Source organism: Mobula birostris, chromosome 5 (assembly GCF_030028105.1).
Source record: "Mobula birostris isolate sMobBir1 chromosome 5, sMobBir1.hap1, whole genome shotgun sequence".
Taxonomy (NCBI): domain Eukaryota; kingdom Metazoa; phylum Chordata; class Chondrichthyes; order Myliobatiformes; family Myliobatidae; genus Mobula; species Mobula birostris.
The window spans coordinates 191,550,003-191,576,814 of NC_092374.1; the positions used below are offsets into that span (position 1 = coordinate 191,550,003).

Here is a 26,812-nt window from a genome sequence, read left to right on the forward strand (position 1 = left end):
TTGCAGGAGCAACACCTCATCTATCATCTGGGTAGTCTCCAACCCCTTAGTATGAACATTGAATTCTCCAACTTCCGGTAATTCCCTCCCCCTCCCCCCCCCCATCCCTATGTCACTCTGCCCCCTCCCCCAGCCGCCACATCTTCTGCACAGATAGAACCATATATTTCACTTTTTTTGTGTCTTTTACATTTGTTTTGAATGAGATTCTGGAACTGTTGGAGCCTGTGATTTGTAGTTTGGAGATCATTTAGGTGTTTCAGTGTCTGCACTCTCTAAGGGGATTCCGGGAGACAGAGGCTGCTGCACAAATCTCGTATTGACGAGGCTGCGGGACGGGGCTTGAAACAATCTTCAGCTCCATTTCACTGATTAAAGCTTCCATTGTTCACCAATTAAAGCAACAAGGGAGATAGAAATATTCCGAAACAGTAGGTGAAAGCCGACTGCCTGCATTTTTATCACTAATGGGATCACTCTGCTACAGAGAGGGGAGACTGCCTTTTTATCGTTGGTGGGATCACTCTGCTGCCAGAGAGGGGAGACTGCCTTTTTATCGTTGGTGGGATCGCTCTGCTACAGAGAGGGGAGACTGCCTTTTTATCGTTGGTGGGATCACTCTGCTGCCAGAGAGGGGAGACTGCCTTTTTATCGTTGGTGGGATCGCTCTGCTACAGAGAGGGGAGACTGCTTTTTATCGTTGGTGGGATCGCTCTGCTACAGAGAGGGGAGACTGCCTTTTGATCGCTGGTGGGATCGCTCTGCTACAGAGAGGGGAGACTGCTTTTTATCGTTGGTGGGATTGCTCTGCTACAGAGAGGGGAGACTGCCTTTTGATCGTTGGTGGGATCACTCTGCTACAGAGAGGGGAGACTGCTTTTTATCGTTGGTGGGATCGCTCTGCTACAGAGAGGGGAGACTGCCTTTTTATCGTTGGTGGGATCGCTCTGCTACAGAGAGGGGAGACTGCCTTTTGATCGCTGGTGGGATCGCTCTGCTACAGAGAGGGGAGACTGCTTTTTATCGTTGGTGGGATCGCTCTGCTACAGAGAGGGGAGACTGCCTTTTGATCGCTGGTGGGATCGCTCTGCTACACAGAGGGGAGACTGCCTTTTGATCGCTGGTGGGATCGCTCTGCTACAGAGAGGGGAGATTGCTTTTTGATCGCTGGTGGGATCACTCTGCTGCCAGAGAGGGAGATTGCTTTTTGATCGTTGGTGGGATCACTCTGCTGCCAGAGAGGGAGACTGGCTTTTTATCGTTGGTGGGATCACTCTGCTACAGAGAGGGGAGATTGCCTTTTGATCACTGGTGGGATCGTTCTGCTACAGAGAGGGGAGACTGGCTTTTTGATCGCTGGTGGGATCGCTCTGCTGCCAGAGAGGGGAGACTGCCTTTTGATCGCTGGTGGGATCGCTCTGCTGCCAGAGAGGGGAGACTGCCTTTTGATCGCTGGTGGGATCGCTCTGCTACAGAGAGGGGAGACTGCCTTTTGATCGCTGGTGGGATCGCTCTGCTGCCAGAGAGGGGAGACTGGCTTTTGATCGCTGGTGGGATCGCTCTGCTACCGGAGAAGGGAGTGCCTGCTGCTCTGCTCGGAGAATATTACCCAGGTTTTCTGTGCTTTGGATATGGACTTGGACAAAATACTTTTTTTTTGGTCTTATAGTATTTTCATATATTGTGTTTTTTTCGCCTGCTCTTTCTTGTTTTTTTGTGTGGGAGGAGGGATTTGGGGGTTGAAGATCGTGCTGACGTTTTTTTCTTGGTTTTGTGGCTATCTGGAGAAGAAGAATTTCAGAGTTGTATACTTTGATGATAAATGAGCCTTTGAACCTTTTTGTTGAACTCCCAGAGATGAATCCGTGATTTCAGTCTCTGAGGCCGATATGAGAGTACCCTTCAGGAGGGTGAACCCACAGAAGGCATCCAGCCCAGATGGGATTTCCTGGCTGAGTACTGAGTGTTGATCAACAAGCTGGAGTATTTACTGATATCTTTAACTTCTCACTTCAGCAGTCTGGTACCCACCTACCAAAATCAAGCAGGCTGCAATTAGACCAGTGCCTAAGGAGAATGTGGTGACCTGCCACATCGACTATTGTCCAGTACCACTTACATCCACTGTGATGAAGTGCTTTGAGAGGTTGGTGATGAAACATATCAACCCCTGCCTGACGAGCCACTTGGATCTACTCCCATTTGCCTTCTGTCACAAGCAGATGCCATTTCACTGGCTCTTCACTCAACCCTGGAACATCTGGACAGTGAAGATGCACACATCAGGATGCTCTTTATCAACTATATCTCAGCACTCAATACCACCATCCCCTCAAAACTAATCAATAAGCTCCAAGACCTTGACCTCAATACCTCCCTGTGCAACCGGATCCTCGGTTTCCTCACTTGCAGACCTCAGTCCATTTAGGTTGGCAACATCTCCTCTACCGTCACCTTCAGCACAGGCGCACCACAAGGCTGTGTGCTTCGCCCCCTGCTCTACTCACTGTATAGTTATGATCATGACACTAATCACAGCTCCAATGTCACGTTTGTTTGCTGACGACACCACTGTCATTGGCTGAATCGGAGTGACGAAGCAGCATAGAAGAGGGAGATTGAAAATCCAGCTGAAAGGTGCCATAACAACCTCTCACTCAATGTCAGCAAAACCAAGGAGCTGATTATTGATCTCAACAGGAGGAATCCGGAAGTCCATGAGCCAGTTCTCATTGGGGGATCAGAGGTGGGGAGTGTCAGCTACTTTAAATTCCTCAGTGTTATCATTTCAGAGGATTTGTCCTGCATTCAGCACATAAGGTCCATTATAAAGAAAGCACAGCTGCATCTCTACTTTCTCAGAAGTTTTGCAAAGATTCGGGATATCATCTAAAACTTTGACAAACTTTTATAGATGTGTGGTGGAGAGTATATTGATGGAAAAGCCTACTAGAAGTAGTGGATATGGCCCATTCCATCACGTGTAAAGCCCTGCTTTACACTGAGCCCATCTATATATATTAAATAGTTAAATAATTAGTGCAAAAACATAAATTAAAAAGTAGTGAGGTAGTGTTCATGGGTTCAATGTCCATTTAGAAACTGGATGGCAGAGGGGAAGATGTTGTTCTTGAATCGTTGAGTGTGTGCCTTCAGGCTTCTGTACCTCCTTCCTGATGGTAACAATGAGAAGATGGTATTTCCTGGTTGGTGCGTGTCCTTAATGATGGATGCTGCCTTTCTGAGGCATTACTGCTTGAAGATATCCTGGATACTACAAAGGCTAGTGCCCATGATGGAGCTGACTATAACTCTCTGCAGTAGTCCCCCATACCAGACAATGACGCAGCCAGGTAGAATGCTCTCCACAGTACATCTGTAGAAATTTGCGAGTGCTTTTGTGGTGACATACCAAATATCCTTAAACTTCTAATGAAATATAGCTGTTGTTGTGCCTTCTTTGTAGCTGCATTGGTATGTTGGGTCCAGGTTAGATCTTCAGGCATATTGACACCTAGGAACTTGAAATTGCTCACCCTTTCCACTTCTGAAGCCTCTGTGAGGACTGGCTTGTGTTCCCTCATCCTACCCTTTCTGATGTTCACAATGAGTTCTTTGGTCTTACTGAGTACAAGGTTGTTTCTGTGACACCACTCTTCTAGCTGGTATACTGTATCTCGCTCCTGTGTGCCCTTTTGTTGCCATCTGAAATTTTGCCAACAACTTGTCAGCAAATTTATAGATGACATTTGGGCTGTGCCTACCCGCACAGTCATGGGTGCAGAGAGAGTAGAGTAGTGGGCTAAGCACACATCCCTGAGGTGCATCAGTGTTGATTGTCAGCGAGGTGGAGATGTTACTTCCAATCCGCACAGATTGTGGTTTTCCAGTTAGGAAGTCAGGGATCCACTTGCAGAGGGAGATACAGAGGCCCAGGTTCTGTAGCTTTTCGATTAGAACTGTAGGAACGATTGTGTTAAACGCTGAGCTGTAGTCAATAGTCAGCATCCTGACATAGGTACTCGTATTGTCCAGGTGATCCAAGACTGCGTGAAGAGTCAGTGAGATCACATCCACTCCAGACCTCTTGCGGTGATAGGAAAATTGCAGTGGGTCCAGGTACTTGCTGCAACAGGAGTTAATTCTAGCCATAATCATCCTCTCAAATGCCGCATCACCGTAGATGTGAGTGCTACTGGCCGATAGTCGTTGAGGCAGCTCATCCGGCTCTTCTTGGGCACTGGTATAATTGTTGCCCTTTTGAAGCAGGTGAGAGCTTCCGACTGTAGCAATGGGAGAATGAAAATGTTTTTGGACGCACCCACCAGTCCATTGGCACAGGTTTTCAGAGCCATGCGAACGTTCACCCTCTTGAAAGACAGCCTGACATTGACCTCCAATACAGAGATCACAGGGTCACTGGTGCTGCAGGGATCCTCATAGCTGTAGTTATATTCTCCCTTTCAAAGCCAGCATAAAAGGCGTTGATAGTGCTCCAATTAGCCCTAGTTTCTGGTAGTGAAGTATCACTGCCATTCATGATGTAGGGTTTTACTTTGTGGGATGTAATGTCCTGCAAAACCCTGTCAGAGTTGACGTGAACTGCATCCAATGTCATCTCCAAGCTCTCCTGGAATTGTTTCTTCGCTCTTGAAATAGCCCTCTGTAAGTCATACCTGGTTTTCTTGCAGAGACTTGGACCGCTAGACTTGAATGCCACAGATCTTCAAACCCCCTGGTTCATCCATGGCTTTTGGTTTGGGAATGTACAGCAAGATTTGGTAGGCACACACTGATCCACACAGGTTTGAATGAAGTCGGTGACAGCAGTGATGTACTCATTCAGGCTCGACCATGAATCCCTGAATACGGTCCAGTCCACCAACTCAAAACTGTCCTGTAGGCGCTCCTGCGCCTCCCTCGTCCATACCTTCTTGGTCCTCACTGCTGGTGCTGTGGTTTTCAGTCTCTGCCTATACTCAGGGAATAGAAGTACAGCCAGGTGATCAGACTTTCCAGAGTGTGGGCGTGGGATGTGTTAGTTCCCCCGGTACTACAAAATTATGAGTGTCTTTTTCCACTGAGGTTGGGTGACACCAGAGTGGTTATAGTTTAAAGGGTGAACGATGAAATAGATAAGGGGAGTCTCAGGAGAACTTCACTTAGGGTGGTGAGACTGTGGACTGAGCTGCCAGCGGAAGTGATGAATGCAGGTTTGACTACGATATTTACAAGGTTTGGATAAGTACCTGGATGGGAGGAGTATGGGGGTCTGTGGCCCAGATGGTGGTAGATAGGCCTAAGTAGCATGGGGATGGGCCAAGGGCCTGTTTCTTCGCTGTAGTGTTCCCATTAGCCCAAGTTTCTGCAGCACTCCAAGAAAGGATTTGACATGCTTTTCCATCAACTCTCTCACGCCCATGACATTCAACCTCCCCCGTCTGTTCTGCAAAGGTGGGATTCCCCAAGACACTCCTGACAATAGATTGGAGAGGAAGATGTAATTTGATGCAGGGCCTTTCTGAGCAGCAAGTCTCTGCCACATGATTGCTGTGGAGCTGCAGCCTTGTACCGTATGTGAATTCAAACTCAACCCAGGCGCCCAAAGCACTTGGGATACCAGAATGAAAGGTTTGCAGCATGGCCCACTCTGCTGTTTATCCAGGGCTTCTGGTGCTTGGAACAGATTCCGTGACATTCTTTCCAAGAGGCTCCGAGAACATCTGTACATCTGTTGTTGCCCTCTGCCTATGACAGAAAACAAGAACAGTAAAGCAGAGGAGTTGTACCGCAAAGTCTGTGTTGGCCACAATTCCAGTTCAAACTAACCCTATCTGCCTACACATGGTCTATATGCTTTCATTCCCTGCCTGTCTAAATTTCTTTTAAACACCATTATTCATCACTGTGTATCCTGTGTGTGTAAGACTTATCCACAAGGCAGCATAGTGGTTAGCACAATGCTTTACAGTACAGGTGACCCGGGTTCAATTCCTGTTGCTGCCTGTAAGGAGTTTGTACATTCTCTCCATGACCACAAGTTTCCTCTAGGTGCTCCAGTTTCTTCCCACAGTCCACAGTAGTACCAGTTGGTAGGTTAATTTGTCATTGTAAATTGTCCTGTGACTAGCCAAGAATTTAATCAAGGGATTGCCGGGCAGTGTGGCTCAAAGGGCCTATTCCACATTGTATCTCAATAAATAAACTTCCTTTAAATGTTCCCCCTCAGCTGCCTTTTATAGCTTTAGAAACTTGTAACAGGTCACCTCTCGGCTTCCAATACTTCAGAGAAAACAATCCAAACTCTCATAGTGAATACTGTCTGGTGCAGGCAGCATCCTGGTGAACCTCTCTAAAGTCCGCACATCCTTCCTGTAGTGAAGCAACCAGAAATGCACATGATACTCCTGTGATCGTACTGCAACAGGACTTCATTTTATTCTATGCCGTACACCCTCTTTACCAACTCTCCACTTGCAATGCATTTTCAGGCCTCACCATCCTCAGTACATCGGTGCCATTTACTATGTATTTCCCTCTCACATCTGACCTCCTGAAGTGTAACACATCACTCTCCATCGACTATTTTTCTAAATGGTCTCTATCCTACCGAATCCTTTGGCATCACTCCTGACTATCCATGCCACCAATTTTTGTGTAGCCTGCAAACTTACCAATAATGTGTGTACATTTCCTGAGTCTGCTGCCTAACTGCCCTTAGACCAGGGGTCAGTGGACCCATTAATTAATTATTGATCCATGGCACTTTCCTTAGACCAACTAAGGAAAAAAGTATTTGAAAATGAAGACCTCAAGACCTGGTACAAGACTCGTGGTTTATCAAGTGGCAGTGATATCCACCCTCTGTGTTTCAGAGACGATGATCTGCAGCGACCCCGCAATCCCTTCCCCCAATGCACTCACAAAGAACATCCTCCTCTCCTGACCTTGACACTCCAGACTGCACGTTGGCCCCCACCGTTGTGCAGGTAGAGAGACTGCACATGGTGGAAATTCAGGATTTTACAGCCACTCCTCCGCCCACCAAAGATAGAGTACAGGCCCTTCAGCCCACAATGTTGTGCCTCATTCCAAGACAACACAGTCTGTGTGCCAGTTCAAACTAACCCTCTCCAAGACCTAAACCCTTCCCTCTCAGAGCCCCTCATTTTTCTATCATGCACAGTATCCAAATCTCTTAAGTATCTCATGAACTTGCCTCTACAACCACCTCTGGCACTTAACCCATGTGTTAAAATATACTCTTGCATCCTCCCTGTACTTTCCCCCAATCACTCTAAATGATGCTCTTGCACTTTAGCCATTTCTGCTCTTGGGGGTGGAAACACAATTGAGGAAAAGGTCCAAACTGAGGACAGTAGCTGATCACCACATGCACAGGAAAATTGTCAGGTAGGTGGAGTTAAGCACCAGGTGGTGGTGATGGCACTACCCTGACCTCAGAGCTTGTCTTGGGGATTGGTATATTGTCATGTGCACAAAGATACAGTGAAAAGTTTTAGTTTGCATGCCATCCAGTAGATCATGTAAAAAAACAAGTATATCCCCATAGTCTAAAACAATGCAGAACATAGTGCTGTAGCTGCAAAGGGAATACAAGGTAGGTAGACGAGGGCCACGAGGTGGTAATTCAAGGTGTCACAGGATCAAAGCTGTCATCTAGTCCAGTGCACTGGCCTTCACTCTCAAATACTCCTGCTAAATATTACAATTTATGAGCCCTTGGGGGTACTGCAACTGTTGCAGACAATTTTAGCTTTTTACTTATGAACAGTTTGCACGACAGCTTCATGCAGCTGGCATCAGGGTATGTAGCAGGGAGAAACTGAGGGGAATAACTGCCTTGTGCAGCTCCAGAGACCCGCGTTCAACCCTGATCTCTGGCAGTGTCAGCGTGGAGCTTGCGCCTTCTCGCTGCGACCCTGTGGTTTGACTGTGCGTGCTTCAGTTGCTCCAAATTGTCCACAGCGTGTTAAGTGTGTCGTAGGTTAAGGGACGATCAGTGTAGAGAGAGGGTCGGCATAGTACGAAGGCTCGAAATAAAACTTTACACGGAGTCTGCGACTGTTCAAATACTCATTGTTTATTGCAGGGTACTACAAAAGGGTTCACGTTTAAAATCAAGGGTAGCTCCCCATTAGTGATCTTAGCCATCACAGAACAGTTACCAGCAACACAAAATCAAACAAAAATTTTTTTATTTGTTTCTTTAAAAAAAAGAACTCCAAAAAAAAAGCAAAACACAGTTCATTTGGGGAAAATTAAAAAAAAATCAATTTTTGACTGCTAGTTTTAACAGAAAAGCACAATCTTTTATGTATACAGATAGTATTTTCCCTGGTGTCGTCCGCGCTAAATCCCGACGGTGAGGGTAATCCGCACAAGATACGACCCGAGTTTGTGAGAGTAGCAGGGGGAACCGCGGTCTTGTCAACAGGTATTACCAATCTGCAAAAGGAAGCACATCACAGACTGTTCAAAGACACTCTGAACGTCACGGACGCAGAACGCACACACAGCTCGCCCAAGGCCAGCTCAAGGCAGTAACACCGCCACTTTTGGTCTGTGCTCAACATTCAAAACAAAAAAGGCAAACGAGTCCTGGTGGGGAAGAGAGGTGGGGAGGGTGTTAAGAGAAAAGGTCAAAGAATTAATGAAAGATTCTGCATCTGAGATCACCCTGATCCCCTCAAGTTGTTGCGGTGGTTCATTCTGAGTAGACCACCTTAGCACTGTAGAGGAGTCACCCTGGGCTATTTATATTCAATGGTTTAGCATGGAAGTTGTGAAGGAGGTACAGGAGGGTAGTGCATTCCATCATGGGGCTGTGAGGGCTGAGGCTGGCAGGGGTAAAACAGGGTAGTGAGGTGGAAATCAGCCAGGGTTCCTGCTCCTGGTTACTTTGCCAGCCTGCTGGTGAGGGAATTGAAAACAACTGCAAATGATCCATGGTGTGTGAGGGGTTGTTGGGCCTGGGTCAGCGAGAAACAGGAGGTTGGCAGTAAAACCTCCTCCAGGACTGGACAAAATGCCGGCCGCACCCTAATCTACGCCAAGTTCCATTCACCCATCGCCACGGTACTCGCCCACTCGGTTGTGTAAGTGCCACAGGCTCGTGTTTAGAATCCCCCCTCCCCTCCAAGTGCACCCGCTTTGTCATCTTCAACTCTCTCCAGCCCTCTGCCTCGCTAAGAGCTCTGCGCCTCCAGTCCTTGCCTCACACTTGCCCCTCCATTCTCCCTCCCCACCCAGACCTCCAGCATTCCTTCCCCCTGCCTTTCTCTCTCCTTAAAACCTACCTCTTTGATTATTACTATTTCTTTTCTTTGTGCGCTTCGTCACCCAATTGTAACATGACCCTTGGGGGAAGGGTTTGAATCTGTCTGACAAGCACCCCGAGCGCTGTGGCAAACCCTTTTAAACTACGCGAACAAGTCCTACATGTGCAACATCTGTGGCACTGCACGCAAGTAGGAACACCCGCCTCTAGGAGCCGACAAAACACAACAGCATCCCACTGCATTCCTCCTCAGATTGCGATCGCACCTCGAGGCGCCAGGCAGTTTAATTTCTGTTACTGGTGTAGCAGGTGGCAACTTGGGTGCGTTCAGGCCCCCCGCTGTCTCCGCACTCTAAACTGCACTTCCATCTCTCGAGCCTTGGCCGCTGGTGGAAATGGTGACTGGGGAAGTGGACAAGAGTAGGAGGTTAAACAGGCAGCCGCGCCGTCAGCACGCCCTGGGGTCTCCCCTGCCCTCGGCGCCTCTCATTACAACTCGACAGGCCTGAGAATGGAAAGGGCTGGAGGTTGGGGGCAGGAGGGAGGGAAGGAGGGAGGGACAGGGTGGGTGAAGAGATGGGGGTGGGGGTGGGGAAGGGGAGGATGGAGAGGTGTGCGTGTGCCCGCGCGAGCGTACGTCCGCGTGTGTCGAGAGATCACGCACTTGACCCGCGCCGTGCGCCGTTCCGCGCTGCCGACACTCGCCAAATGAAGGAGGAAAAATAAAAAACAGAGCGGAGGGCCAGATGGGACAGGCACCTTTTGGAACCATGTCCCAATCACGTGGGGAACGGGAGGGGAAAGGGAGGGAAGGGGAAAATAGAGAAGTGAACGGTCCGAACAAAAATCAAAATAAAAAACGGAGAAGAGAAACAAGGTGCTGCGCCAGTTACCACGAAATGCAACCTGAAGCTAGTGTGATAGTTGCTACTGTCCAGAGGCTCCGCTGGAGGGAACAGGAGCTGAGATTCCAACAGGCACAAAACTGTTAAAGAGGAGGGGAGATGATACACCAATTCAGTTCATTCAACAAACCTACTGTCCCCGCGAGCTGACATGGCTTTAAATAAAAAGAATCACGCACGGAGAGCCGTCGGTCACACCGCCAGACACGAAACACCTCAACGCCCAACACACGTCGCCTCGCTACCATTGGCAGATTGCACTCTGCACTGAAAAGGGCACTGGCCCTGTGATAGCCCATCATCCAGATTGCATGCTCATGGCCTCTCTCCCCGGCAGCATCACCCAGTTCTACACTATTTGAGCAGATGGGGGTGGGGGGTTTGGGAGTAAATACAAAAGGGCACCTAAGTGGCTTCTGGGAGGGGTGACCAGCCTTCAGGCTGGCAGATGGGCATTGGGCTAGGGTTAGCACTTGAAATAGTACAAAAAAAAGGAGGGTGGGTGGGGGATGATAGCAGGCGTTCCTCCACTCTCTCCCACCCCTCTCATTAACTAAAAACTGGACCTCCCGTTAACTAATAGAACGTGGAAACATCATTGCAAACAACCACCAAAAACAGACAATGCAGCAATTGATAGGAGGTTGTTAAAACCCTTGAATCATCCATGATCTCAGCACAAATCACTCAACTGCTCAGTAAAAAGGGCAGAAAAAACCAACAGTACAGCATGTCTTTAACAACGATGGGCCAAACCACGTGGTAGCAAGAAGCACCTGTCTAACACTTGTCCCGATTCAAGCCACTCAAGCAGAACCCGTTAATGGCCGGCCAAGGAAAAGACCCACCTCAGCACCACCCGCTCCCCAACCTCTAACCTGGTTGAGTGCGCAAATGAGCAACCCCAGCAAAGGACTCGAACACCTGCTCTGTGCCGTCGATGCAGGCAGGACATGCGTGGAGGGAGCGAGGGAGAAAATGGCGAATCCAGCACCATCCCCCAACTCTAGCTTGTGGTCTCTGCAGGAACAGAGCGGAGCCGGGGTCGGACTGAAGATTACCTATGTATCCGAAATAACTCAGGCAGGGTAAGGTGCATCGGAAAGGTCACTGTACTCACATGGAAGTGGGCAGGCTCAGGAGGAGAGGAAACAAACTGAGGTGGGTAGGGGAGGAAAAATTGAAGACTGCACACCACATCTAAATCAGGATGACAAAGCTTCCTCAGCTGAAGTTTGTACAAAGGCATGCACACAGGTTATCCTTCCTGGAACGCAAGAGGCACAACAGGTATAACTGAACCACCAGTGTAGCAGACAGCGCGCCGCTGAGTGTTTAAACAAGCCGGTCAAAGTCAGTGGCACCCGAGCTCCTACCGCACGGAGATCTTAGGTTCAGGTCCAAAGGCAAGCGTCAGCCTCACCCGGTGGGCTCCTTCTGCACGGCAACACGTGGGGAGATGGGAGTGGTTAATTCTGCTCAGCAGCGGGAGAGGACAGTTTTAGATCAATTGCAATAGCTGCCGCCCGTCTCTGGCACTGCCCGGACTCGGCCCTCGCCAACAGCGAGGAAGGTCAATCCGCACGCGCGCTCGCGCACACAGTTTCTCCCGCCTCACCTGGACTTGCTCAGACCCCCGTGCATCAGAGCCCATCGCCTTCTGCTGGGTCAGCCACAAAAGTAACCAAGGTCAAGCTTCAAAGTCTCAACAACGTATGGCAACATACAAAAAGAACATGCAGGGGTGGGCTTTAAAACAAAAACAAAGGGATGAGAAAGGAGGAGTTACTTTAAACACAGATTCAGGATATACAGCCTGAAAGGTGACACTGGGTGAACAGCCCATCTCTGATGGGCTGAGTGATTCAAATGTTGTTCACCCCTTCATCACTTTCTCAGTGTATAAAATTCCAAGGGTAGTTGATGAAGGTATGCAGAGGCTGGATTAAACCCACTGGGTCAGGGACAGAACAAAACATTACCTCACCAGAGGATGCAAACAAACTGTTGCAACTTGTTGCTCAGATTTTCAACACCAAGGAGTTTCTGAGCAAGGGGGCAGGTGGCAATGGGGATAATCTGCAGTGGCTTGAGGGGCCCATTATAACACTGCACGTTACTATTGAGGTAAGTGATCACAGGGGCTTTGCCTGTTGACACGGACCAGTCGAGTTGAATGATGGCCTGTGCCATTAGATACTGTGACACAGTGACCAGCTGTTGAGAAACTTTCAAGTGACACACCTGCAACAGGTAACCGGCCCGCCAGCAGCAGCTTTGGAGTAAAGGGGAGGGCGAGTGACAGTTACACAACAGGAGTTTGCAGGGTCACACATGGGGCTAATCCCTACAAACTTGCAGATGGACATGCCTGGGAATGAGGGAGAGAGATCACGGATCACAGCAGGAACTCCAGCTGCAACCAGGTGGTGAGGGGTTGGTGGTCCTGTCACGTTCCTCACGGCCACTACCAAATTAGCCAGAGGCAGGTCGTACCTGGGCACAGCTGGAGGGAAGCTGGTGGCCACTTGTTTCTTTTTGCTACTGTTGTCATTTGCCAAGACATTAATCCCACTGAAGCGAGGACGTAGGTTTACCACAGGGAGGAAATCTGGACGGAGGACAGCGTGCTGGGAGGTGCCCTGCACATGACACACACAGTCACAGGAAGGGATGTGCCATCCAACAGTGTGGGGGTGGGGAAAGAGGTTCGGATCAGCTCCTGCTCTCTTCCCTCTGACCAAGGCAGGTAGAAGGGAAAGACCCATGTGAGCACCCGAGGGCAAGAAAGAAGGCAGTGATACTGCACAGAACCTCAATCCTCAACTCCAACAGAATATGGCAGTTTTAAGTGACAGGATATTTACACTAGTAAAAGAGGGATTAACTCACACTTGTGCGCACACACACAGCCAGATGTGGAGACATGATTTCGGGAATTCCGGTGTGGAGGCAGGAAGCCATTCCTGGGTCCCCAGGTGGGGTACAACAGAGTAAACACTGGCAGGTTGACTGGTGGGGGTTGGTGGGGAAAGAGGAGAGAGACTGCAGCTGACCCCGAGAAGCCCCCAGCTGCCCCTCACTCACCTGTTCAGTAGGCAGAGTACTGCGACTGTCTCGCGAAGACCTCACCGGTGGAGCCGGCAGAGTAGGCGGCACTGCTGGCCGCTGCGCTGGAGTAGTCGAAACCGTAAGCGCTGGCGTAGTCAGCGGCAGTGTAGCTGGCGTTGGTGTAGTCGCTGGTGGTGGTCGCGTTGGCTGCTCCATAGCCTGCAGCAGCCGCTGCAGCAGCAAAGTTGGCGCCAGTGTAGTCCTGGGCGGCGTAGCTGGCGTAGTCAGAGGCAGTGGCGGAGGCTGTGGCAGCCGCGGCGTACTCTGTGGCGGCCGTGGCGTAGTCAGTGACTGCGGAGACTACTGCACGCCGCAGGGGGCTGCGATCGCGGGCGTAGTAGGTGGGTGGTTGGGAGATGGCACTTTGGCTGTATGCCTCCAACGCCTTGGGTAAGCGCTCTCTCAGCCCGGCGCTGTAGGCCCCCAGCTGGGCCCCCCAGCGGTCAGGGTAGGGTGTCCCCACTGCTCCATAGGCACCTGCCCGGTACTTCTCATAGTAGTCGACGTAGCGGCTGTCGAAAAACGGCTGATCGCCGTAGCGGGCGGACATGGCGAAGGGGTCGAGATAATCGGTGGCGAAGCCCACCGCCAGCTCCGGCCGGTCTGCTGGGCACTCCTTGGACCAATGGCCATCCTTTCCACACCGGAAGCAGGTGTTCTTCTCGCCCATTCCAGGCTGCACCCGTAATCGGCTCTTGGACAGCTCCACGTGTATCCGCTTGCCTTGGATGGAGATAAGAGCCCAGTCATTACACGGATCCAAGGAGGAGTCCGTTACCAAATGAACAGGTACAATGAAAAACTTACTTGTAGCAACATCACAAGCACAGTATTGGACACAACATTCACAAATACAAATTATACCAGAAACCACACAAAACACCCAAAGTCTATTGCTGTATGAAGTGCTAATAGTGTTGTACTGCCAGCACTGGACCTCAAGAGAGAGAATCTGTAGAATGTCTAAGGGGTGACTTTTTAGAATAGCTTGTTGTTGAGCCCACTAGGGGATCGGCTGTGCTGGATTGGGTGTTGTGCAATGATCCAGAGGTGATAAGAGAGCTTAAGGTCAAGGAACCCTTAAGGAACAATGATCACAATACGATCAAGTCACTTCGAAATTTGAGAAGGAGAAGCTAAATTCCAATGTGTCAGTAATTCAGTGGAATAAAGGAAGTTACAATGGCATGAGAAGGAACTGGCCAAAGTTGACTGGGAAGGGACACTAGCAGGAAGGACAGATCAGCAATGGCAGGAGTTGCTGTGAAAAATGAGGGAAGTTCAAGACAGATATATTCCAAATAAGAAGAAATTTTCAAATGGAAGAAGGACACTACCGTGGCTGACAAGTGAGCCACAGCCAAAGTAAAAGCAATTGAAAGGGCATACAAGGAAGCCATAGCTAGTGGGAAGATAGAGGACTGGGGAGCTTTTAAAAACTTGCAGAAGGAAACTCAGAAGGTCATTAGGAAGGAAGCTGGCGACTAATATCAAAGAAGATTCTAAAAGCTTTTTTTAAGTATATATAAGAGTAAAAGACGGTTGGGGATAGATATAGGACCAATAGAAAATGACGCTGGAGATATTGTAATGAGAGACACAATGATGGCAGAGGAACTGAATGCGTATTTTGCATCACTCTTCACAGTGGAAGACATCTACAGTATACCGGACATTCAAGTGTGTCAGGGAAATGAAGTATGTGCAGTGAAAATTATAACCGAGAAGGTACTCAAGAAACTCAATGGTCTGAGGGTGGATAAATCTCCTGGATGTGATGAATGCACCCTCAGGTTCCGAAGGAAATAGCTGGAGAGATTGTGGAGGCATTAATGATAATCTTTCAAGAATCGATAAGATTCTGGCATTGTACCATATGACTGGAAAACTGCAAATGTTACTTTGCTACTTAAGAAGGGTGTGAGGCAGCAGAAGGAAACTATAGACCTGTAAAGGCTGATTTATACTTGTTCATACTAGCTTACGCAAGTGGGCTACGCCGTTGTGAGCATTTATACATGTGCGTTAGTGTGTCTGCGTCGCTCTGCAATTCACCGCCAAAACGCTAGTTGGCGGTGGGGTTTCTATGCCACTGTGTTGAGTTTCTTCATGTTGAAACTCAACACGAAGAAACTCAAACTTCAAACAATGGCGACTGAAACTGAAGGAGGGTGAATTTTCTGTGCTTGTCCAGCCACTGAGAGACATGGACGAGGAAATGCATTTCAAATATTTTCTGATGTCGGCAGGTAGATTTGACAATTTGGTTCATCGTCTCCAACCATTTATTTCGAATCAGTGTACACACAGTATACTCAGAGACTGGCAATCACCTTTTGAGTTTTTAGCTTCAGGTGGAAGTCAATAGACTGTAGCAGCTGGCTACAAACTGGCGTCAAGCACACGGTCCCCCATAATTTTGGAGGTCTGTAAAGCTTTATGGAAAGCATTGCAGCCGGAGTTCCTTCCCTGCCCTTCAGTTGCCCAATGGGAAGCTATTGCAGCGCAGGAAGAAATGTGATGCTACCAAGCAGACCAATCACACTTGTTGAGGTCTGCGTCGCCGTGATGCGTAGTTACATTTTGGGGGAGGTGCACGTTAGGCTACGACGTAGAGTACAGCATAGGTACATCGCTACGCCATACCTACGGCGTGCATTTGATGCACAAGTATAAATTAGCCTTTAGCCTGACATCAGTGGTTGGGAAGTTGTTGGAATTGATTGTTAGGGATGAGATTATGGAATACCTGGAGGCACATGACAAGATAGGCCAAAGCCAGCGTGGTTTCCTGAAAGGAAAATCCTGCCTGACTAATCTACTGCAATTTTTTGAGGAAATTACAACAAGGTAGGCAAAGGAGATGCAGTAGATGTGGTGTACTTGGATTTTCAGAAGGCCGTTGACAGGGTGCAGCACATGAGGCTGCTTAGCAAGATAAGAGCCCTTGGAATTACAGGGGAGTTACCAACATGGGTGGAGTATTGGCTAGTCGGCAGAGAACAGACAGTGGGAATAAAGGGATCCTGTTCTCGCTGGCTGCTGGCTACCAGTGGAGTTCCACAGGGGTTGGTGTTGGGACTGCTGCTTTTTACAATGTATGTCAATGATTAGGACTATGGGATTAATGGATTTGTGGCTAAATTTGCCAATGATATGAAGATAGGTGGAGGAGCGAGTAGTGTTGAGGAAACAGACAGCCTGCAGAGAGACTTGAGTAGTTTAGGGGAATGGGCAAGGAGGTGGCAAATGAAATACAATGTTGGAAAGTGTATGGTCATGCACTTTGGTGGAAAAAATAAACCAGCAGACTATTATTTAGATGGGGAGAGATTTCAAAATGCAGAGATGCAAAGGAACTTGGGAGTCCTTGTGCAGGATGCCCTAAAGGTTAACCTCCAGGTTGAGTTGGTGATGCAGAAGGTGAATGCAATGTTGGCACTCAGTTTTAGAGGTATAGAATATAAGAGCAGGGATATGATGTTGAGGCTCTATAAGGCACTCACAAGACCACACTTAAGAGTACTGTGCACAGTTTTGGGCTCCTTATTTTAGACAGGATGTACTGACATTGGAGAGGATTTAGAGAAGATTCATGAGAATGTTTCCAGGAATGAAACCGTTACCGTATGAGGAACGTCTGGCAGTTATTGGGCAGTATTCCCTGAGTTCAGGAGAATGGCGGGGGGGTGAATGGATGTCATAGAAACATTCCGAATGTTAAAAGGCCTGAACAGATTAGATACGGCAAAGTTATTTCCCATGATAGGGGAGTCTAGGACAAGAGGGCACGTCTTCAGGATTGAAGGACGTCCATTTAGAACAGAGATGCGGAGAAATTACTTTAGTCAGGGGGTAGTAAATCTGTGGAATTTGTTGCCACGAGCAGCTGTGGAGGCCAAGTCACTGGGTGCATTTAAGGCACAGATAGATAGGTTTTTGATTAACTAGGGCATCAAAGGGTTTGGGGAGAAAGCAGGGGAGTGGGGATGACTGGAAGAATTGGATTAGCCCATGAGGGAACGGTGGAGCAGACTTGATGGGCCGAATGGCCTATTTCTGCTCCTATATCTTATGGTTGAAGGGAAAACTGGTGGTGTGGGACTTTAGGCTTCTGTATCGCCCGCCTGAAGGAGATGCAAGGGGAAGCAGGGCCTGCAGATTATTTCCCTTTAATTTAAAAGTCACTGTGATGTGATGTCTGTAATATGTGCAAAGGTGGGAGAGTACAGTGTTCCAGTAATAGGGCAGCAGAGGGCAGTTCAAAGAGCTGACAGAAATGGGGCAAATGGCTTCATATTGTACAATATACCTGATTTAACCGTGCTGATTCTACCAGTGACTGGGCACGGTTTCACATCACACAAACCCACCTAACATCCATTCACACAGCTGCAGAATAACTCTTAATAAAGATAGGAAATCTAGATGTGAAACTATTCCCAAAATTGATTGCTACATTTAGTTAACGGATAGTTTCCGAACAACAAAGCAAAAGTTTGATACAACATCCTGCTTCAAATGACATGGTTTTACACGGGGGTAACACCAACCATTCCTTTTTACACTAACAATGCAGTTGTGGCATCTTGTGTGTGATACACACATGTATGTCATTTGGCTGTAAATGTACAATGGGGATCCCACCGTAGTGAAAGGAATGGTAAATACACAGCTGTAACTACTCTTACAATTCTTCTGCTGGACACACACACACAGGAATGCAAGCACATACAAAAGATGTAGTCAGAGAAATATTGCTAAACTGTTTTGTTTTACAGTAAGTAAACACAGTTATTGTAAATCAGGGGCTGCACACCAGAAATAATTAAAAAGCGTGTTCACCCTTCCTACAATTCAATTGAAACCACATGGTCTTTCACCAGCCCCGCAGCCTGACAGAGTCTATTTTCCTGTGCTACTGATTGAATGGAAAGAGTCTGGTTCCTCAAAGACTGAGGATTAATTAAGACAAATCTAACAAAAGGGAGAAAGATCTACTGCTTATTGGCTGTCTCAATCTCACCAGGCTTTTAAATAACACAATAGATAATTCAGGACTTCATAAAACACACAATTTACAGTTTCAAATTAAAATATGGAGATCACTATTTGCAAACTCAAACCCAAGGGGCCCACTGTTCCCAAAAATTCCCCATTGTAACCATGGACACATGTTCCATATCCAGGGACACCAGGGCAAAATCCCCCACTGGTGTCCACTGTCTGGACCCGTGAACAGCTGCTAGGCCAGATCAAGGAACAAACAGACCAGGAGATCCTCCCAGATAGATTGCGAGTAGGGTGCTGAATGCTAACCTCCAGCTCACTTAAGAACAATTCTGAATAAAAGATAAGGAGCACTGTTTTCAGTCCCAGCAGGGAAACGTTACTGCAGGGCACGAAGGTATTCATTCCACCAGGTCTACATAGAGGGGACTAGCAGTGATCTCACACTCCCTCCTGCTCATGCCCTGTTCTGTCACCAAAGCCCTACAAGTTATTCAACATCCAAAGCTGCAGGTTATTTAAAACAACCTTGCATTCAACATCAGCAAGACCGAAGAGCTGATTGTCTTACCCTTTCTGAAGTTCCAATCCTGAAGGATCAGAAGTGAAGAGAGTGAGCAATTTCAAGTTCCTGGGTGGCAAGATCTCTAAGGATCTAACCTGGTCCCAACATATTGATGCACATTTTCATTAGGATTTTGTGGAGATTTGGTTGTCGCCTAAAACACTCAAACTTCTACAGATGCACCATGGAAAGCATTCATTCAGACTTCCTGCATCACTGTCTGGTATTGGGCAACTACTGCAATGGATTGAAAGAATCTACAGAAAGTTGTAAAATTAGTCAGCTCCATTTTGGGTATTAGCCTCCACAGACATCTTCAAGGAGAATACTCAGAAAGTTGGTGTCCATCATTAAGGACCCCATCACCAAGGACATGCCCTCTTCTCACTGTTACCATCAGGAAGGAGGTACAGAAGCCTGAAGGCACACACTCAGTGATTCAGGAACAGCTTCTTCCCCTATCATCCGATTTCTGAATGGAAATTCAACCCCTGAACACTACCTCTATACCTTCTTTTTAATGTTTTTGCACTATTTATTTTTACTTTTACATGTATACTTAATCTAATTAATTTGCCTCTATATTTATCATGTATGGCATTGTACTGCTGCCTCAAAATTGACAAATTTCATGACATATGCTGATGATTCTGACACTGAAGACAATTCATGCCAACAGTTTCACTCTGTAACTATAAAAGTGTGTGAAACAGCCCAGCCGCATTTCACAAGGATGGCAAACAAACTCAGAAGCTGACACCTTCAGTCAGTCAAGGTAAATCAGGCCCTCTGATGCTAATGAGGCAGAACAATAAAGGGCACGATCAAGCTTTAGAAATGATCACCAGACATGATAGCATGGATATAAAAAACACAAACAGTAAAAACCTAGCTCACTAACACTGTACCAATAAGATTCAGCAGATGCTGGAAACCCAGAGCAACGCCACACCCACACACACACAATGCTGGAGGAACTCAGTGGGTCCGGCAGCATCAACTGCTTATTCCTCTCTATAGATTGCCAATAAACTCTTCCCCTTTCAAAAGGGAACTTCAAACTCCAGGGTCCGAGGTCAGTCTTAAGAAACCACCAAAATCAAAAGGTAAGGGTTTAGGAAGATATCGTACAACTTCAGAAACAGCAGCTGGAAGCAATGGCGTTAATCTGAACAACTGCATTTTATAGATAATCTGGGGCCTGAATGTGAAGGAGAGCAGATGTAGCCCAGGGCAAGTGGACTGGAAGGTTACATGGATGGGACAGGCCTGGATTAAAAAAAAATGAGGGGACAGGATGGAAAATTTAAAATCAAAGTGGAACCCAACCTGGTCAGTGGGCAAATGAGAAAAGAGGGGCAAATGGATTTATAGTCTGCATTCGGACACAGATAGCAGATTTTCAGCTGCTTATTTGTGGAAGACAATGTGAAAGGGCAGCCAATTGAAAAGTTTAGCAGAGAGCAAGTTTAGTGAGGGTGGAGCTCGGTGATGTTACAAGTGAAAATTGGTATGAAAATAAAGCTCAGCTCTGGATTAACCACATTACCAAAGCTGCAAAGTCTGGATCAGCCTTAAAAATTGGCAGAGCACAGCAAAGTTTGTGACAAAACACACTGGCCAACATCCAACACTGAAAAATTCTACTCAAGACGAGAACAGTCACAAGTTAGCACTTTCAGGAAGAGATAGATGAAAAATATAAAAACAGCAATGACAGCGGATTTAAAAGTGAAGTGGTACATGAAGAAATGAAACAGTGGATATTGTTAAAATGGGAGGAAGGTAATGGCAGTAGGGTGTTATTCCTGGATGAGACCAAAGGAAAAGCAGGAGAGAAGTACAGAGGGTAGGAGGGTTAAAACAGGGAAACAATAATTGGTAAAGCTACACTGTGCTCAGTTCTGGTCACGTCATTACAAGGAGGTGGAGAGGAGATCGGATAGCATGTCTTATGTCTGTTATGTTAGGTCTTCCCAACCATTGACAGAAATTTTTCACCCCTTGATTATCAATGAGCTCCAACACACTCAATAAAACCCAATGTTCAGTAAAAACCCAGGAGACTAGATGAAGCCTTCAAGCTGTTAACCCCACGAACCCCAGAGTAACCCCATGGCTCTGTAGCTGCTGGCAACACCAAGCACCCCTTCCCACCCCACTGGCACAAGTGCCCTGTGGTAGTTGTACCTTTTAACTCTGTGCCATCCAGCCCTTTGATGGCTGCCATAGCATCTTCCCCTCTCTCCATGTGCACAAAGGCGTAATCCTTGATGATGTCGCACTCCAGCACGGTTCCATACTCCTCGAACTTGGCCTGAAGCTCCTCGCTCGTACAGTTGGGGCTCACTTTGCCTACGTGGAGCTTGGTGGAGGACTTGGTCATGCTCTTGCTGGCCTCCACGTTGATGGCGACTCCATGCAGCTTGTAGTGATGCAGACCCTGAATCGCCTCCTTGGCTGCCTCCTTGTTGTCCATGTGCACAAATCCATAGTTCTGTTTGGGAACAGGCACAGACCAATGAATCAATGAATAGTCTATAACCTAGTAAAAATCCACCACGCAGGGCCTTTAAAGCTCAAGTTCAGTTTATCGTCATTCAACCATGGAAGTATACTGTGAAATGAAACAATGTTCCTCTGGACCAAGGCGCACAACACAGTGTGTATAACTCACACCAAGTCATATTACCACAAATAAAGTGCATATACAACACAAGTTAAAAAGTATAACACTACTGGCACTTCATACATGATGAGACCTGGATGGTGACAGGTAGTTCAGTAGCCTCACCGCCTGGAAATGTTTCCCATTCTAACAGTTCTTGTCCTAATGCAACAGTACCTCCTGCCTGATGGTGGGGGTCAGAGATTGTTGGCTGGATGGGAGGGATCACTGACAATGCTAAGGGACTGCCTACACTGTGCTGCTGATAAATATCTCTCATGGTTGAAATACATACAATAGGGTCTTTAAAGAGACTCAGGTACATGAAGCTTAGAAAAATAGAGGGCTATGCGGTAGGGAAATTCTAGGCATCTTCTACCGATAAAGTTTAAAGGAATGGGGGATTCTCAAGATTCCTGTAAACAATGGATTCAGTACTGACTACGTCTGTGACCGCAGTGTGTTTGAATAATATTTCACAGCTGCCTTCTTTGGAGCAACATAATTAAAGTTTGCCCAGATCCACATCAGATGTCTCTGGGCTTTTCACACCTTTTGATTTTGACATAAGGCAGTACCTGATGGAAATCAGACAGAACATTCCTTTCTTAATTCAAGCATAAATTTGACGGATATTCTTATCTTTGTAATTAAGTTGTGGCTGCAGCAAACCAGGTAGGACATTCCCTTTTTTAATTAATGTGGCTGGAGTGTCTAACAAATTAATTGTACTTTTGTATCAACAGTCCACTGACTTGACCAGAATGGTTATCAAACTGATTGTTTTCTGTATCAATAGTCCATTGACTTGGCCGGAATGGTTATCAAACTGATTGTTCTCTGTATCAATAGTCCATTGACTTGGCCGGAATGGTTATCAAACTGATTGTTCTCTGTATCAATAGTCCATTGACTTGGCCGGAATGGTTATCAAACTGATTGTCTCTGTATCAATAGTCCATTGACTTGGCCGGAATGGTTATCAAACTGACTGTTCTTTTGTATCGGTGGCCTTATAACTTCTGACAATTCTGACATCAGGCAGTGAACTTGTAGAACCGCCAGAGAGATGAGAGAGGGTCTCTCCCTGATGTCGGGTCCGAGTTCACTCGCCGGCTGAGCTCGAAGAAATAAACGGGTGAAAAGATAAGTAACAATCTTTTTGTGCTGTTGTTATTTGATCCAGCAAAGTTACGTTTACAATACAGTAGCTTAGTGGTCGGCACAACATTGTGGGTCGAAGGGCCTGTAATATGATTCTATGAGAGACCCTGATGATCCTCAATCCTTTGTCGGGGCCTGCGGTCGGTCTCCGAACCAGACGGTGATGCAGCTGGCCAGGACACTCTTGGTGATGCCCCTGTAAGAGTTGGTGTTGAGGGACCATTTTCTGCATTCCCAGAAACTTCCAACACTCTCCACACAGGAGCCACCTATCTGCATTGAGGAGTGCAGCCTAAAGTCCACAATCATCTCTTTTGGTTTTGTCCACGTTGAGACTCAAGCTGTTGGGCTCACACCATTTTACCTACCATCTCACCACCACTGTCACCAGCAAGCGGCTACATACAACTGTTGTTATGAAGCCATTACAACCACTGTATATCTGACGAGTCCCTGAACACAGCCCAGTCCATCGACTGGAAGCAAACCTGTCGACGTTCCCAAACCTCCCGCGCCTACCTCTGGAGCCTTGCTCTTTAGCCCCTGGTAGGAAGAGGACAGCCAAGCGATCAGGAATGGAATGGGAGGCATTCCTAATCATGGGCTAAAGCAGGGGTCCCCAACCTGTTTTGCACTGCGGACCGCTTTAATATTGACAATGTTCTTGCGGACCGGCCGACCGGGGGGTGGTGGTGGGGGTGTTCAAGTAGGATTAAACTCACCTCAACATGTCTTTTACAGTTAGGGTTGCCAACGTTCTCACTCCAAAATAAGGGACAAAAGTAGCAGGCAAATCCTGGGACACTTTACCTATGATGTGCGCATGCGCGTACGTGCCGATTTTTTCTCACAAATCAGTTTTGCCTTCATCTTCCCAGCTACACTGTACATACATTATTTCTACTTTATATAGGCTGTGTATTTATCATCATTCCTGCTTATACTATATTTTAGTGTTATTTTAGGTTTTATGTGTTATTTGGAATGATTTGGTAGGTTATTTTTTGGGTCTGGGAACGCTCAATAATTTTTCCCATATAAATTAATGGTAATTGCTTCTTTGCTTCACGCCATTTCGGCACGAAAGGTTTCATAGGAACGCTCTACCTTAGCGGGGGAAATACGGGACAAGGGCGGTCCCGTATGGGGCAAATCAATTTAGCCCAATATAGGGATGTCCCGGCAAATACGGGACAGTTGACAACCCTATGTTCAAGTTCAACAGTGTGTGACAGGGGATGAGGAAAGGTGCAGCTGACTCATATCGTTTCCTCACGGCCCGGTGGTTGGGGACCACTGGTCTAAAGTGGTGGGACAGCTAAGTGGTCAGCGAGCCCAATGTGGAGCCGAGGAGTAGCTTTGTATGCACCAGATACGATGATGGTATTAACCAGATTTAATATGTTCTCACTTTGGTGGCAAAGTCAACTCGCTGACAGAATTTAGGCAGGACTGTTTTCAGTTAGCACGGTTGAAGTCGCCAGCCACAGTAAGAAACTATCGGGGTGTGTGGCTTGCAAATCTCTGATGGCACCGTAGAGCTTAATGCCTCAGTGATCCACAAGATCTTAGGCTCAGTGGCTGTTTGTTAACTCTGCCATGGATGGTCCCAAGCCCAGCTGTGAGAGGAGGATTGACCAAGGGTCTGACCCCACCCTGTAAAAACTCGGAGCGACAGAAGCTCCAAAGACCTCATCCCTGGGAGAGGAAAGATCCTTGCCGAGAAGTTGTGTGGCCAATCAGCCCTGGACAGAGGACTCTGGTGGGCTGCTGTAGGTGACCCATGTCCCAGAAGGAGGAATGGGCTTAATTAATTGTTTTATTTATTGGTGAATTGGCACTTTTGCAAGTCAGTAGTAAACTCTCCCATACTGCTGTCACAGAAGGAGTTTCCAATTCTGATTGAGCAACAAAGCACAGAGCACATGATGGCATGTGGCTTAACGCCAAGGATGTAACGCTGAGGCTTTACGAGGGATTGGTCAGAACACAGTTGGAGTATTGGGAACAGTTTCAGGCCCCGTATCTAAGAAAGGAAGTTAAAAAGTTGGCACAGCCAGTGGTCACTGCTGGAAAAACAACTCTGTTCTCCACTCCCTGGGCAAGTGGAGAACAGAAGGCATCGGATTCCAATGCACCTTCCATCCACCAGGCAGTTCTAGGTTCACTGAGATTCCCAACGAGGTGGTGCCAGAGCAACAGTGAACAAAATTCAGCCTATTTGCAATGGTTCATCCAACCCCAGGCCTAAAGTGTGCACTCAATTAGATATTTCCATTCAAACACGATCCCCAGTCCTACAGCAGGCATGTGAGGACCCTCACTACCACCCATCAGGAAGCAGGTACAGCAGCTGAACTCAACGAATCAGTTTCTGACTGGACATTGAACCCAAGTACCTCACTACTTTTTTCCCTCTTTTTGCACAGTTAATTTAACACTTCCGTTTTATACGCTTTAAGAGTCTGTACTACGTACTGCTGCCGCACAACAGATTTTCCGACATACGCCAGGAGGGGCTAAACAAATGGTTACAGGAGACCCTGCTGACCCACTCTTCCATGCCAATCAAGTTGCTTAGTTAACCGGGTCCCCTTCCCACCAGACTTCATCTGCAGAGGAAAACTCTCCACACACGCGCTCTTGGTTAATGAGGCAATAACTAGCTAAACCAGTTAAGCGAGACTGACGATACGGGCGGTCACACGAGGCTGGTCCGCCATCACACGGCGTTGCCCCCGGCGACCAGCCGGGTGCCACTCCGCTGGTTGCCATGGCAGCGGCGGAGGTCCCGCCCCCCCGCGCTTACCTTGATGAGGTCACACTCGCTCACTTCGCCGTACTTCTCGAACAGGGCCCGGATCTCCTCGGCCGTCGTCAGTCGCGGCAGGTTCCCCACGAATATTTTCACCATTTTTCTCGTCTCTGAACCCTCCGACTGATGTTGAGGGAGGGGAAGAGAACACACGCAGCGAAAGCTTTAAAGCAGAAACAACAGCCCCTGAAGCCGGACGATGCTCACCCTCCACTCGTCTCTCCGCCGCGACGTAAAATGGCGGCTGCAAAGGGCGGGAGGTGGTGGACTTCTCTCCCATTGGTTAGAGTTTCGGAGGGGGTGGAAGCGCCGGCGCTGATTGGTGCATCACACGTCAATCGGCGCCGCAGCCTCTGTGCATGTCTGAAGGAGGCTCCCGCAGCTGATTGGCTCGATGGAACGTCAATCATGTCAGACGCCACAAGCGTGACGATCACTGAACGAGATGGTCAATGTGGGATGTGAAATTCTTCATTCTGTATTTTGTGTACATTTCTGCAGTGAAGTGGTTAATACTTAGCCATTTTAAAACAGTTTGGCATTGAAATAGAAGTTGCGGGATTTCTGTGCTGGTTGGAAAGCTGCCATCTTTTGTTCTGGCAGCAGGATTTGTGGGTAGCACGTGGCTCAAAAGATTGAACAAATGTAATCTCCACATGTTGATATGGGATACTTAAAGATAGACCAGTATCTGTTCAATGGGGTATAATGCAATTTCTTTTCCCCTCAGCATCTTACAGCATGCTAAGGAAGTTTGCCGAAGATAGGAAAACAAATGTAGTTTGGTGGTTTTCAAATTTTTACTATGAAATCCCCACCTTTCACACTCTCTGTCTGCCTGTCCTGATGAAGGGTCTCGGCCCGAAATGTCGGCTGTTTATTCCCATACGTAGATGGTGCCTGACGTGCTGAGCTCCCCCAGCCCGCTGTGTGTATTGATTTGCAAGTCTTTGTCCAGGTTCGTACCGTCCCGCTGGGTATCTGCTGTGGGCGGAAAAACTCTATGGACGCAATGAAAGCCTTTGTGTTTCTTCTGCAAATTTTAAGGAATAAAGTTTTGGAAATGAACGGGGGGACTGCAAACGGAGAGTAACATAACTGCAGGAAGGCCATTAATTTGGTGAAGGCCAACTTTGATCTGCCGTCTGGCATGTTCCAGGCTGTACAATGACGTGGGGACCACAGTCAGGTGGACAGTGAAGCGCCGGATCCTGAGAAACAGCCTCCCGGCCATTTGGAGTGTATTTGGTGGCAGAAACAGGCGAGGCGAATG

General features: G+C 47.6%; 1 protein-coding gene across 4 annotated transcripts; it reads right to left on the minus strand.

Annotated features, from left to right (window-relative positions):
- Window positions 1-8,084: 8,084 nt before the first annotated feature.
- LOC140198168 (RNA-binding protein 4B-like) lies at window positions 8,085-25,796 on the minus strand. 4 transcript variants are annotated; one of them, XR_011886117.1, is made up of 6 exons: window positions 25,534-25,796; window positions 21,083-21,389; window positions 13,294-14,040; window positions 10,195-10,286; window positions 9,568-9,703; window positions 8,085-8,469 (listed from the first exon to the last, which is right to left on the minus strand). XR_011886117.1 is itself a non-coding variant. In XM_072259159.1 (4 exons), the coding sequence occupies exons 1-3, from the start codon at window positions 25,636-25,638 to the stop codon at window positions 13,298-13,300; spliced, it is 1,155 nt and encodes a 384-aa protein (XP_072115260.1). In that variant the 5' UTR covers window positions 25,639-25,796; the 3' UTR covers window positions 8,085-8,469; window positions 13,294-13,297. The 4 variants fall into 4 exon arrangements, 1 of the variants encoding a protein (XP_072115260.1); XR_011886118.1 differs by lacking the exon at window positions 10,195-10,286; XR_011886116.1 differs by having other exon boundaries at window positions 9,568-10,286.
- Window positions 25,797-26,812: the final 1,016 nt, after the last annotated feature.